The sequence below is a fragment of the Diabrotica undecimpunctata genome, chromosome 2 (genome assembly GCF_040954645.1).
Source record: "Diabrotica undecimpunctata isolate CICGRU chromosome 2, icDiaUnde3, whole genome shotgun sequence".
NCBI lineage: Eukaryota > Metazoa > Arthropoda > Insecta > Coleoptera > Chrysomelidae > Diabrotica > Diabrotica undecimpunctata.
In genome coordinates, this window is record NC_092804.1 from 18,216,617 (window position 1) to 18,232,122 (window position 15,506).

Genomic DNA, 15,506 nt, shown 5'->3' on the forward strand with positions numbered 1-15,506 from the left:
TTATTTATTTTACTTTTTCATGGGAATCCTTCTGTTACCCAACACAGTAATTGCTTCCTTCCACTTCATCAACCTAAAAAATTATTCAAGATAAATAATTTGAATAACTTTTAGACTAATTAGTAAATCAAACTGAAATTTTGAGAATATTTTCAACACTACAAAACCCAACTTTCCACGTAATATCAAGGTTGTAGTTTTGTTTTTACAATAGTTATTAACATTTATTGAAAACTAATAATCCTTGGGCTTTTTACAGTTTTCTATGTAACAAATTGTAAATCAATATTCGTAAATCGCCATTTTAAAGCTGTAAACATGTTTACCTGAAATCTCGTTTAAAATACTATACTTTTTACTAATAGACTAGAACTTAAAAGGGTGCACTTTTGGCCTCAAATTGTTAATAATTCAAAAAATCCACCGAATCAAATGCAGAAAACTTGAGGTTTTAATTAGTAAGGTCTGTAAAACCCAAAAAATGTGTCAGATATCTGGCCGCATTAAAGTCCCGGGAATATTATTTCTCTGAACTAGATGTGATACTCTCCAATAGGTTCATTAAAATATTTTATCTTTATAGACACCCAAAAAAGCTACAATAAATTCGAAATTCCCATATTTTACTCTTGATTTCGATTGAATCTAAAATGTTTTAGTCTAATTCGACTGGAGTCTAAGTAATTAGCTTACAAATATCTGAATTTTGTTGCGACAGATCTCTAAGAATTATTCCATATAGAAGAAGTACCTGAACGAAAAAGAAGAAGTATTAAAAATCTAGAATGTTCTACATGGCATCGAAATATCCCGAAATGTATCGTAAGGTTTGAAACGTTAGAAAATATAATAAACACAAATAAAAGTAGAAGTAGGAATTGAATATTTGAATAGTTCTGTTATTCTGTTGGTATCAAGTACTGTGGTATTGTTTGCTGTCTCAATAAAATTGATTTGTAATAATACAATCGTTACATTTTCAATTATGTTGCTTTATCAGAAAATCTACATATATTTTTGTATAAAATACAGGAAGTAAAAGAGCTAAATATATCAAAAAACACAATATGCACTAGAGGTAAATAGTGGGTTATATTTACTAACCTTCAAATAGTGAAATAAGTGTAATATGTATCATAATATTAATTTGTTTATATGTGTAATAAAATCCGTTGTACAGAGAGTTCTTAAAAACTATTACAAGAGTTTCTGGAACTGTTTTATTATGACATGTTTAAGTTAAATATTGTTTTATATACGATTAAACCACAATAATTGATTGTAATGTGAATTAGATTTTGCATATGTTTTGAAGTTTTTATTTCGAATCTGAAAATCGGTTTCAAAAAAAAATTATAAAGTAAAAAATTATTAATTTAACAAGTGGCAACCAATTTGACACTTGACTTACTTGGCCTCGATCTCCAGGGAGATATTTTCCAGCCACATTTTAAGTGAAATTTTGGGAGGTGGTATTGTACTTTGGGTTTATATAAAATTCTGATTTTTCTGTGGTTATGTAGTTGATTATAGATAATGTGTCCGTAATCTTCAATTAACTTATTAATGTTGGTGTATCATTATTGCTAACTTCTTTAATTACTAGTAACCAGAGCCTGCTGCATTCTATCGAGTGTGTTACACATTTTTCTTTATTTATACCCCTGATTCCATAGTAGTTTCATTTGTGGAGCAAAATGTCATGTGACACGCAGTTAAATGCCTTCGACAAGTTGCAAAAAGAAATTGCTATGCGATTCCCGCGTTTAAGCCCCTCAATCACCTCGCTCACAACATTAAATACAGCGTTCGTAGTAGAACGAGCACTTCTGAATCCATATTGTGAGTTGCTAAAGGAATTATTTGACTCAAAATAGAAATAAAATTGTTGTTTGATAACCTTTTCAATCACTTTCCCAAAAATAGAAACAATGCTTATGGGTCAGTAATTGTCAGTTTTGCGAGGAATCACCTTTTTTGTAGATTGGTAGTACTTTTGAGTATTTTAGTACTGCCGGAAATACTCCAGTTGATAGAATTAAATTAATAAGGTTAGTGAAAGGTGTTAAAACTATTTGGTAAGTTTCTTTTAAAATTTTGCTATTAATTTCGTAAACGTCCCTAAAATTAGAATTACTAAGAGACTTTATTATTTGAGCGACCTGTTCTTCCACAACGGACGAGAAAAAAAGAACTTGCTCGGAGAAGGATAATTTCTATAATTAAAGAGGACATCGATATTAATAGTGGGAGGAGATGAAATTATATTCTCGGAAATTGTAGTAAAAATTGATTTATTTCGTCTGGAGGTAGATTAGGTTGTACCGAACTGGATCTTATATTGTTTCTTTCAAAATTTACTATTCTACAGCAGTCTCTAGGTTTATTTTTGGAATTAATATTCAAAGATAATATTCAAATTTTTGTTGTTTATATGCTGTAACCTCGGAAACCTTTTTTGGATGGTGCTAGAAAGGTCACAAATGAAGACACTGCCGACGGCAGCCAGATGGTTGGTGGAGAGCGAGTCGTGGGTTCGAAACTAGCTTTTGGAACCGGGAATGGGTCCAACGGACGAAATAAGTAAATGTAGAACAGGGTAAGAGATAGGAAAGATATAGAAATAAACAAAAAGATAGACGAGTAAAATTACCAAAAATAAGATAAGATATAAACAGGGTCCCACTTAACTTTTTGGGTTGAAGGAGAAAATTAAGAAACCTTAGGAGAGAAAAGAGGTAAGGAAAGATATTTAGGTTCTGAGACCAAGTCCAAGGAAACATATCAACAGTTAATTATTAAATAAATTTGGTCAACACACTATATAAACAAATAATAAATATATTAGGTGGACTCTGTCCACCTACTTACCTACGAAAATTAATCAGCCTGATCTTTCTTCTGGTCGAAGGTATAATAATTATTTAATATAATAAACAAACATTCAGAGATATTGTTATATCAGGAAACTTATTACTAGTCGAGAAATAAAATTTATTGATAAAACAAAACAAAATGTATTCAACACCACTATGATGTAGGCAGCTAAATGTACACACATGTAAAAAAATGCACCATCAATTATTAAATGGTGGTATACATATAACAATACACAGTATTATAATTAGGAAATACCTTTACAAATACAATAATATAATTCAATCTTGCACAGTTTAAATTATCAGCGAAGAGAGCCTGAAAGTATTTAATAGTATTCAACTAAAGCTGATATAAATCTCTCTTTGCTGTTTATGGGCTCATCTCGAAGTAACGGGTTCAAAATGTATAACAATTATAGCAAATAACAAAATGATTAAATTTAAATTCTAAAGAATACAAAAAGGTTTCAAGAATTCTGTATTATAAAAATTAAGCCAACCCGCACTTGGTTTAATATAATTATCTGTATCGCACTATGGTTTAATGATTAACTGAGAATTAAAATTAAATGTTCGTAATTTAGAAGTTCTTAATAGCTGATTAAAAGTTCGTATAAAATTATTAAATATTCCTTGATTGAATGCTAACTCAGTAGTTAACCTTAACTACAGGAGAAGAAATAGTCGACGGAGATTCGCCCAGATAGTTGAAGATAATATGATTAAGACAACTTACGATAAACATTGATGACTGCTACAATCTTCTTTGAAACTATTATAATACTTTACTTGTATTAAACACTGAAGTTAATTAATTTAAAGGTAGTTTATGCCAATCTTTAATCTAATATGGTATTAGATTATTAAACTGAAACATTTAAGTGTATACACACTTAAAGAAAAAAATCACAGACACGGCAAGATAACACAGAGACGGTAATATAGGAAGCGTCCTTACTCAAAGATCGTCCTGCCAGAAGTAAAGTTCCTCTCTCAAAATTTCACAAGCTTCCCCAAAAAATAAGGTGTGATATCCCCCACTTAAAAATGACAGGCCAGCCTGTACCAATTTCTAAGAAGATAAAGGTTCGAACGAATATCGAAAATAACGGGAACCTTCTAGTTAGGACGTGATGAAAGATATAGCCGATTGAGCACCAACGAATATTCCTAAACATTCAAAAAACTAATTTTGTAAAATTGTATTCTTTAGGTACCTAATTATATTAGAGATAAGCAACATTTTATAGAATACAAAATTGAAGGTTTTACTTTTCTATATGTGGCTCTATATGTAGTTTTCAATTTATTATAAAAAAGTAGAAATTTTTTTAAAATACAAAAATCCCCCTCTTACTTCAAATTCAACTTTTCTCAAAACTAAGCATTTTAAATCAGCCAAAATTCTAAATGATATTATAAATACATTAATCAATTAAGATTTTTTTAAGCACTACAAAAAAGGTTCTATGAGTTTTTTACAAAAAATGCATTGGTTACTTCATATTTCACGTTGAAACTTTAAATTTTAGCGTTTGTCGAAGAAGAACCAACTTTAAACAACTTTCAATAAGCTATTTCTTCGTTTCTACTGGGGCTACAGACACCATAAAACCACCATTATAATTATTTTTTTATAAGCTATATTTTTTATAATTTTTTTGTTGATAAAATACATACGTTTTGAGTATTTCGCAAAAAAACCGTTTTAAAAAGTGTTTTTTTTTAAGAAATTGATATTTTCACTTGCATATAAATCGAAATGCTATCGGAGCAAATCAGCAATATAACCGGAGTGGATCATTACCAATAATCAGGATAATCAATCAGGGATCTGAAATTTTACCGGACGTAACACCCAATGAAGTTCGAAGGTCAGTGCAAGAAATGAAAAACAATAAGTACCCCGGAGGCGATGAAATAGTGACAGATGCCTTGAAAGTGGCTGCAAAAAGATTATGGCAGGTCCTTGCCAAACTATTCACTAGATGTTTGCAGGAAGCAATAACACCAACCCAGTGGTATAACGCAGAAATTATCATACTTCATAAAAAAGGGGATGCTACCGACCTCAGGAATTACAAGCCCATAAGTCTACTTTCACATATTTATAAACTATTTACAAAAATAATTACGAAACGACTAGAAAATAAATTGGAATTTTATCAGCCCATAGAACAGGCGGGTTTTAGAAAAGGATATGGAACAAACGATCACCTACTGGTAATAAAAAATCTTATAGAAAAATGCACTGAATATAATAAACCACTAGCTTTAATATTTGTCGACTATGAAAAGGCATTTGACACCGTAAATCAACAAAAAATGTTGGAAGCCTTGACAGAATGCCGAATTGACTATCGGTACATAAATATAATTAAACACATATACCAAAACGCAACAGCCAGTGTTAGAGTGGGTGATCGTCAAACCCAGAAATTCCCGATACAACGTGGAGTACGCCAGGGGGACACCATATCGCCGAAACTGTTCACTACGCTTTTGGAATATATATGTAAAAGGGCAAAACTGACCGACAAGGGCATAAACATAAACGGAGAAAAGCTTAGCCATCTAAGGTTTGCAGATGATATTGTACTAATAGCTGATAGGATAGATGAGGCCAAAGAACTTTTAAATCAGCTCTAACTTTTCTCGCTAAAAGGGGGATTGAAAATAAATATATCTAAAACCCAGATGATGACAAATCTTGTAGTCAGCGAAGATATATGCGTAGGAACAAGATCCATAGACCAGGTAATGGCCTATAAATACCTAGGTCATGAGATTCACATAGGAAAAGATAACCAAACCGTTGAGCTTCTCCGTCGTATAAGACTGACTTGGGCAGCCTTCGGCAAGCTGAACCATATTTTCAAATCGTCTGATATACCAATATACCTTAAAAGAAAAACGTTTAATGAGTGTGTTTTGCCAGTGTTAACTTACGGTGCGGAAACGTTGACCGTGACAAGGAGAACAGTTGAAGAGGGCTGTCGATGTTTCTAGCTTAACGGTACTGGCATATAAAACAGGAGCTTTCATGGAAGGGAACAGTTAGTTAATATCTGAAGACCCGCGCCCGCGATTTTAATTGTAGCGTTCGTATAAAATAAATTATGTATTATTAGTGGTTAATAAACTTATATAAATTATCGTGCTTTTTAATAAATTAAAATAAGAACAATATAATAAATTAATAAAGACATTATAAATTAAATAAAGACATAGCAGTTAAATAAATTCACAACAGTAGCAACACTAAAATGGAACTGGGCAGGTCACGTGGCTCGAATGACAGATAATAGATGGACAAAACGGATACTGGAATGGAGACCAAGAGACGATGCCTACCGAAGCAGAGGTCGTCCACCAACACGTTGGACTGACGATCTAAAACGTTGTCATAGGAATTGGATGCAAGAGGCACAAGATCGAAATAGATGGAAAATTATGAGGGAGATCTATGTCCAGCAGTGGATAAGCGAAGATTGAATGATGATGATGACGATGATGATAAATCGAAAAGTATTATAAAAGTATCGGAAAAAAATATATAGCACAAAAGGTGCTTAAAATTGGTTAATATATTATTCCCATGTTATTTTTAATAAAAAAAATTTAACCCCGAGAAGGGGTGACATCACAGGTGATCAATCAATGAATCATCTTCTTTATTAGATCTTAATGTGAAGCTAGTTGTAGTTAACATAAATCAGAGGAAGTAAAAATATAACTTGGTTCACAGGGTACCTAAATAAAATTCACGGAAACCCGGAAGTTCAATGACAAATTTATTAAAGGTAAATATATTGTCACAATTCACTTATTATAATAAAGTGTCATTTATTCATGTGTCATTTGATTTATTCGTTCAGAAACTGTGATTCATGATGACTCATATGTGCTGCCTTCTGATTTTTTTGGTATTCTCGAGCAAGGTAAATAATACCATCTATTTTTTTAGTTATAATCTCCGCTATGAAGAAAATGTATTACGAAACCTTTAACGCATTAGAATGTGTTTTCTTCCATGGTGGTAGATTTTTTGACTTTTATATTTTCCAACTATTTAGAATAATAGTCGGAGAGATAGAGCCGAAATTTTGAACTGATCAGTAATATGACATTTCTCTATTGGAATATATTCATTGTAACTGGGTTAAGACTTTGCCTTACGCCCCTCGTGGTACAGGGGGTGGCTATACAGGGATGAAGTTTTCATTTTTTTCAGAAAAATTAACGATCGATAATATGGCTAAAAATTTGCCCAGAGTAAGATCTTGGTATAACTAGACGAAATCCCAAAGGGCGGACGCGAGAGTGGATACATAAGGGGTGGCGGACAGGGGTGAAGTTGCAATTTTTTGGGGAAAAATTAACGATAAGTAATATGTCCGCCATTTTCGTGGCTCATTATTTAGGCCCTAAAAACCCTAAATCCAAAAGGGCGGACAGCTGGGTTGGTACAGAGAGCCATAAAACGGGGTCAAATGTACCACTTGCCTGCGCATTTTAGGTCTCGGTAACAATTTTCAAACTGATTTTATTATGATATTTTTATACCGATTCATTTGAAAATTTGTATGCTTACTTCTGTTACTATTCTGAAAAGCGTCAAGTAGAGTTTTCCTCAAAATTTTCCAAAAGAATTTCCGTAAATGAAAATTTGCGTAATTTTTTGAGGTAAAATCTAATTTGTAGTAATGTAGTAAATGTAATTAGGGAAGCCAACACAGCATGGGGATACAGGTGAAGAGAATGATAATCATGAACCTGATACCATTCCATCTCTTTTACTGTTATCTTTTAGTTTCATCTTAGAAATACGTATACTGTGTTTAGTTATGGATCAGAATAAATGGTTTCTTAAGGTATGCTCTATGCTACACTTTTTAAAGTATTCTGCAATTGATGAAAATTATGGATTATATTAAGATAAAATTGTTTGCTTTTAGGTTGACGATTCCTTAGCTCAAATGTTGGGAATGGACCCTTATGGATCAGATAGCACTGCTCAAATCAACTATCAATTTAGTAATCCCACTAACGAATTCAGCTATAATGGTAATTCCTACGCAGGTGTTGCAGCTGTCAGTGTGCCCACATGGCAGGGTGGTGAAGTGAGCTCGTTTAAAATGTTAGGAATGGATCCCAATGATCTCGGAGGTGTAGGTACTGTAAACGTAATGCCCACTGTAGTAAATAATATGTTAGGAATGGTTCCAAATGATGGAGGAAATGTAGCGTATGCAGTAGCAGCTCCAGCACCCATACTAGCCCCAACAGACAACTACGTGGGCACCGTAAACAGCTTTAGAATGTTGGGTGCAGACAACAGTGGTTCAAGTAATGTTGACATAGTTTCTAATAGTGGATCCTTTGTCCAAAGTTACGGCGCAAGTATTCCTGTAACGAATTATGCTTCCACAATAGGAGGGGGTACATGGGAAGGAATACTGGGAAATAATGAAATAGTGCCTTTATAAGAAATCTTCTAAACTTATTCAATATGTGTTGTGTATATATTTGTCATCTACTAAATTATGATTGTTTCTGTAAATAAACTATTACTATCTTAAATGTGTATTATTTGGATAATATAGTAAATTATAATGATTTTTTAGAAATGTTCAGTTGGCTATTACTTGAAAGTTGCTTATAAAGAAGAAATAAAACAGTGTGTCTGTATTAGGTGCCTTTCTCTCCGTTTTCACATTTCATTGGTTTATAGAAAATTACATTACCGTGTTTTCTATCATTCTTGTGTGATCAACTCATTATAATTTAGTTTAATTATTTTCTCTAGAATTCAGTAACTATAAATATTAGTCATACATTCTCAGTTGCTCTGCTACTTTTTATGTAATTTAACTTAATATTAATTTTTAAATCTTTAGCTTTATATTGATATATTGTAGCATTTTTTCTTCCACCCTGTATAAAGTTTAGACTTGTGTCTTGCAAATATTCGAAAGAGAAACACTTAAGAATTGCGTCTCAAAATCTTCGAATGAGAATAAACATAATCCAATGCCTCTGGAACGCTTGCGGTGACGTCCTCCGCGTTTGGGGGCATCATGCCCAACATCGGAGGGCACAAAACTAAGCGGAGCAGGGCCCTTCATTCTGTTGTGCAATCGATCGTCTTCTATGCTGCGCCTGTCTGGAGTAATGAAGTTTTAAAAAATGCGTACAGAAAGCAGCTCACTCGAGCAGATAGGAAGAGTCTATTGAGAGTGGCGTGTGCATACAAAACAGTCTCTGCCCAGGCGTTGGGAGTTATCACCGGGTATATTCCGATGCACGTGCTAGTGAAGGAAAGAGGAAGAATATACGAGAGAAGAAATGAAGATATAGCAACAGAACGTTTAAAAAAAGAAGAAAGGGAGAGGTCCATAATGGTGTGGCAAGAGGAATGGGACGGGATGAGAAGGGTGGCACAGTGGACTAAGTCGTCGAAACCTAATCTGAGATGGACGGATTGCGGGCACTGGCGTTTGGATTACTTTCTGACGCAGATGCTCACAGGACATGGTTGCTTTAGGGCATACCTTTATAGATTTGGAAAGGCAAAAAATGACAAATGCCTGCACTGTGAAATTCACTGTGAAATTTATACTCACTGTCTCAAATACTCTATTGGTATGCGGTAGATGGATAAATGAGAGCAGCCTGCTTGAGAGAGAACTAGCAAGTAGGGTGCAATCAGCCACGGAACTGGTGGAGGAGATGGTTAGGTCGTCAGATCGGTAGAGAACAGTTCAGAGATATGTTAGGAGAACGCTGGAGAGAAAGGCACAAGAATAAAGGCGACCCAAGGGAGGCAGGGTGCCCAGGAGCAAGCAAGAAGATAAGGTAGAATGAGAAGGGACGAGATTAAACATGAAGAGGGAGGAATGATCGCCAACATTCGGAACGGACAGGCACCCTAAGAAGAAGAAGGGAGGAACAGAGGTAGAGAAGAATTCAGTCGTAAGGAGAAAGTGCTAGAGTGCGTGAATGCGAGATCGGGTGAATGCCGTGCCGATGCTGCGTCCCAATCGGGGTAATCCGGCCGGTAATTTACCGCTAAGAACGGTGATTTTTTAGCAGATAGGTCTCTGGCATTGACGGAGATGGTGTCCGAACAACCCTTGGGCGCGGTCTCGTATCATCGTGGCCAAGCTGGAGGAATCCTGCATAACCGATCCTGAAAAGTAGTTCGGCCCACGGCAGTTCTATGGTTGTATAAAATAGCAAAGGGTTTCTATTGGGATCGTCTCTTGAAAGAACCCCGCTTTGTCAGTATAGGTGTTGGAAGTTTCTGTATTTTAATTTTAAAAAATCTGTTAAGGTGTCCATCCTCTTTTGTTGTTATGGAGTCTAACAATTCCATGGATTCTGCTTTCAACTGACGAAATTTCTCGACAATTGTTAACATTACACTTTTGTTGGTGGTCGCCTTGTTAAAGACTTGTCGATATTTTTCAGACACTTGTTTCAAACTTGGACCATTATTTCGTATGAGCGGAAATAATGCTCTAATACAAACAGTTTCTCCTCAGTTGTGAGAACCATTTTCACGATGGTTTTAATAACAGAGCACTGTTTATATGTTAAGACAGATTTATATGTTAATAAGAGAGTACAGTTAATGACAAATAAGCCCAATCAATTAAATACATAAGCCGTCGAAATTTCTGTAATAATTATTTTGGCATAATACCGTATCTATAAAATGTTTTGTATCAGAAAGGGATTAAGCACGACGGGTCAAGGAATGAATAATTTGGTTGCAACGGATACAAACGATACATCAGGAAACCCAATATGTTTTAGTTATAAGGTTTGGTAATATTCAACACAAAAAAGGATATTTAATAATTGTGAAGTATCTTCATCTTATTCTTAGTTCAGACGAGACATTTTAATCTCTGCCATCTAGTCATAAGACTTTTGTACTAAAATCTTTTTTTGCATTAAACTCCAATAAGTCCTGTGGCCCCTACGTAGGCTAACAGTTTCCTTATTAGTAGTCTAAGAATTTCTTCTGGTTCAAGCCTCAATTGTATAGGATGTGTATGGTAGTCTCTTCTTCCATTTCACAATTTCTGCACTATGGTTCATTTACATTACCTATTCTGTATAGGTGTTTTCTTCATCGACAATTTCTAGTTGTTTAAATGGTTCTGTTTAAATCTTTTGTTTTGTTGAAAATCATAAAATTGTCCAAGAGTTGTTTATCTATGATCTTAATGATTCTCTTGTCCTTGAGTGGCTCTGCATTTATTTTGATGACTCCTTATCAGCCACTTTTGAACCTTATTTCTTGCAGGATCTTTGGTGATGCCACAAAATGGTTCTGGGCCAACAAAGATTTCTCTCGAGCATTTTTTTCTCAACAAATCTGCTCATTCATTTCCATGTACCCCTTCATGGCCCGGCATCCATATTAAAGACTTTTTATTGTCATTTTAGGTTATTGAAGAGATCTTTGCAGTTCCTCACCAGTTTTGGTTTAGTGAGTGGGTTCTTTACGACCGGAATAGCCTCTTGGCTATCTGCATAAACGTTGATTCTCTTTGTTTTGCGGTCCCCATTCAAGATATTATCAATGCAGGTCACCAACGCAAAAACTTCTGCTGGAACACAATTGTATATTGACCTAGACTGTAGGATTTGGTATAATTAAATTTTTCCCAAAAGACTTCTGATCCAGTACCATGGGCAGTTTTAGATCCAACAGTAGTTATAGATCCAATTGCGTTAATTTTCTCAGTGAACAATAGTCCTGGTGTCATCAAATCTAAGTTCATCTGAGAAATGGATTCCTCAAGCATAGTCCCAGTGGTATTTGTATGAATATTCAGTAGGTACATAAAGTCTACCGCTGAAATATATAATTCTAGCAAGGGTAGACCAGTGATAACGCCTAAAGATGCCGTTCCTTTACTATTCAAGGCTACTATTATATATATATTTAGAATATAGTATAATTAGAAGCGTTTGTATTTGTAGGATGGTTGGATGGCCATTTTTTCCACCAAAGTACTGAACCATATGTGACTATCGGCCGTACCATTGATGTGTATATCCAGCAATCAGTCACGGCAAGTCAATGTAGATGATTAAAGCCAATATGAACAATTGCTTTTGTCTCGTTCTTTGAAATCAGTCAAAGAAAACAGAAACGGAGCCTTTAAAGAGGACAGACGAAAAAACATAATATAATAATAGCATATTAAAAAAATCTGATTTGTTCAAATTTCATTTTGAAAAAATTTTCGAAAAAAAATTGTTAAATCTGTTTTAATACTTACCTTTTTATTACTTAAGTACTCTTTTTAGCTGTCATAGATATATCTCTTGTTTAAAATATATATCTCAACCTCTCAAAAATATATAAAATTGACGAAAGTAAATTAAAAAAAAAATAATTCAGTCATTAATGGGTTCAGTAATAACTCAGAAAAAAAAGCTCTAAATATCTACTTACACTAATTATACCCATACAAAAAATCACACTGGCAACACAAATACACTTGATAAGATTCATTTTGTTTAAAACCCGATTAGGAACAACAATGGCAAATGACTAAACATAAATACCAAAACAAAATCCGTTTTGGCTATGTACTAGTAATCCTCATTACTGCATAATGATAAAAATCTTTTCGGATCCAATTGCCATTTGTAACAAGGTAATTTTGCCATTATTCGAATTATTTCAAAAGAAAAATGAGGCTAAACCAATATTTTATTGTTGACAACAATAGGTCTATAACAATATCGGTACTTCCTTTTGAAAAATGCAACAAATCATCCTAGATTACGTTAAATTATTTTGAAATGATATGCATGGAATCAAATTTCATGCAGATTGGGTCGTTAAGTATGTAAACAAATTAGATTGTTATTGGAAATGCAATAAAGTGCAACGCGAATGAGTCATCAGTACAAGGAGACATAAAAAGGAAGAAGAGTATTCGTATGTTCTTTGTTGTACGTACCTTACTCCTGTTAAAAATTTTAAACTGACGGAATATTCCAATATATATTCTAATATATATTCCAATATTCCAATAAATATTTGCTTCTTACCTGTTCCTTCATCCTTTTGAGAGGTCCTAAAGAGAGGTTTACTTTCAGTTTGTAATTTTATATTTATTTTGTTCGCCGAATCATGTACCTATATCAAGTAATAGTTTTAGCTCTTTTGAGAAATCTCATCTCGCTAGTTTTTATTCTGGAATTCCATATTTATTATTATCATAATTATCCAGCTTTCACATTAATATAAAAGAGTATAAAATAATACGAACGAAGTAAAGTAGCATCAAAAATAAATATAACAAAAACATTAGTAATGAAAAATCGTAGATATATAAAGCACAATACGATTCGGTGAAGAGAATATAGACCTAGTCACACATGGGCATGTCTTCGGTTGTTCTCTGGTATGACGTTCCAGGCAGATGTCATTTTTGCTCGTCGAAAAAGAACAGAAAAATAAAGACCCAATGCGTACGGCACAGCGTCAAAAGCATATATTATGATGAGAACATACTTCCCAGCTTTGTACTGAATGCTATAAAATCCAACAATAAATAAAAAATTGTAACGTAAGTTTAAAATAAAAGATTTTTAGTTTATATTTAAGTTCTACTTGTTTTTTTTTATTAATTAAAACCAAAACTATGTATACGGTCGATTTGACCGTGCAACGTAAGTTTTTTGGCGCGGGTAATGCCGGGTTAAAATAGCTTAACTCTTCAATACCTACTCTTCCAGTTTAAACCACAATATTTTAATGCTTTAACTGAGTTTTGTTGTTTTACTTGTAATCTATATTTTGGTATTATACCAGGACAAAACTGGTCTATATTTCCATTATTTTATGTAAATATTTATATTCATATCGTGTCAATAAAAAGAAAAACAGGTGAACCTGTTTATTTTACTAGTATTGTTGTTAAAAGTAAACTAATTATTAATGAACTAGATTTAAACGACACTGGTAAATCTTGTTTTTTAAGTTGGCATAAATCGTTGTCATCAGGTAGAAGTTTTCCAAAGTTCTCTTGTCCAACGTGTTTAAAATAATTTAATTTTAAGCTTAAGACATAATATTTTTCTAACATCAACTGCTTTTTCTTGGTATAAACTATACTTTGGTATTATACCAGGACAAAACTGTTGTTAAATGAGTCATACACCGATTGTCTCGCTTTTAGCCCAAAGTGCTTTATCTGTTCCGTTAGGATTTTATCCACCCCAGGTGATTTTCCGTTTTTCATGACGTCCATGCCCCTTTTGACTTCTTCGGTGGTGAATGTTTCGCAGTAAAGTTGTTTCTGTTCTTTTAATTTTCAGTGTTTTGCTTTACCATTCAGCAGTAGTTTGGCGTTACCGCGTTTTACCTCTGTGGGATCACCGTAAAATTTTTTGATCCTATTCCAAGCCTGCTTTTGCTTCGTTGTTAAGACCAGATAAATAATGTTGTTGATATCCCATATATCCTCTGGTTATGTGCTTATAGGAGGTTTGTTTTACAAGCTCGATGAAGGCGGAGTTGGATTTTTGGGAGTCGGAACTATGCTTTACACTTAGTCAGTGTATTTCTGACGAGGAGCAAGCAAGCAATTTAAGTAAACCCAGTCTGTGAGACATGTTCACCCCTAAGATTTACGTTTGGGTGTAACAATTCATTGGAGCGAGGTGTATTAACTCGAGTTAAAAACAGGAGTCACTCCACCGCGATCCAGTATTTCGTATATTTCAGCTTGTAGTCTTCTTAGTATTACTCTTTCTACGACCTTGCCGACAGTAAGCTTGTAGGCCTGTAGTTTTGCGGAAACATGGTATTCTTTCCTGGCTTCCGAATCATGATAACGTGGGCTTCCTTCCATCGATTTGGGAAGAGCCTGTATCTAAGGATCGCGTTAGTTATGTTGGTTAAAAGTACTATTGCTTTTGCTGGTAGATACTTCAGAGCTCCGTTTGAAATTTCTAGACCAGGTGCTTTTCTCGGTGAACTATTTTTAATTAGTTCGTTTCTTTCTTGAGGAGATGTAGGTGCGATAGTCTCCTCTGGTTCTTCGGGTATTTCTTGTTGTTACTCGACTTCTTCGATGAAGTCTACATCTTCGTCTTGGTGATAATTTAATGTACACTCTCTCTCGAGAATCCTCCTCATCACCTCTGCTTTTTCATCTATGGTGTAGACAATTCCATTTTCACCGTGTAGTGAAGGTATATGTTTTCTATCATTTCTTAGTATTTTTTTGTAGTTTCCATATGTTTTGGACGTGGTTATTACATTGTCAACCTCTGTGATCTGCTAGTGCTGTTTTCACTTCTCTGTTTAGCCGATTTGCCCTGTTTTTGTCCTCCTGATTTCTTGTCCTTCTAGCTCTCTTATTTTCCTTATCATATCTGTGATTTCCTGCTTTATGTCTCTAAACCTTCCCATGTGTATGTCTATTTCTTCTTCAGTAGTGTTATTTCTGAGTGCTTCTTGAACGAAGTTTTCGAACTCTAGAACTCTTTCTTCTATTTCTTGTAGATTGTTTATCACTAAGACGTTGTTGATTCCAATACTCACAAGTCTTTTGTAATTTGTCCATTTTGTTTTCTTTTTCTTTT

The 15,506-nt window shown here is 34.0% G+C and overlaps 2 protein-coding genes across 2 annotated transcripts in view; one reads left to right on the forward strand and one right to left on the reverse strand.

Annotated features, from left to right (window-relative positions):
• LOC140433624 (uncharacterized) overlaps positions 1-12,647 on the reverse strand; it is a 41,559-nt gene extending 28,912 nt beyond the window's left edge. Inside the window, exon 1 of the mRNA XM_072521606.1 lies at positions 12,358-12,647. Coding sequence (XP_072377707.1) covers positions 12,358-12,417 — 60 coding nt within the window. The 5' untranslated portion in view covers positions 12,418-12,647. The remainder of the gene's footprint in view (positions 1-12,357) is intronic.
• Positions 6,739-8,422, forward strand: LOC140433217 (uncharacterized). Its single transcript, XM_072521256.1, has 2 exons — positions 6,739-6,820; positions 7,838-8,422. Exons 1-2 carry the CDS (start codon positions 6,770-6,772, stop codon positions 8,366-8,368), a joined length of 582 nt encoding a protein of 193 aa, XP_072377357.1. The 5' UTR covers positions 6,739-6,769; the 3' UTR covers positions 8,369-8,422.
• Positions 12,648-15,506: the final 2,859 nt, after the last annotated feature.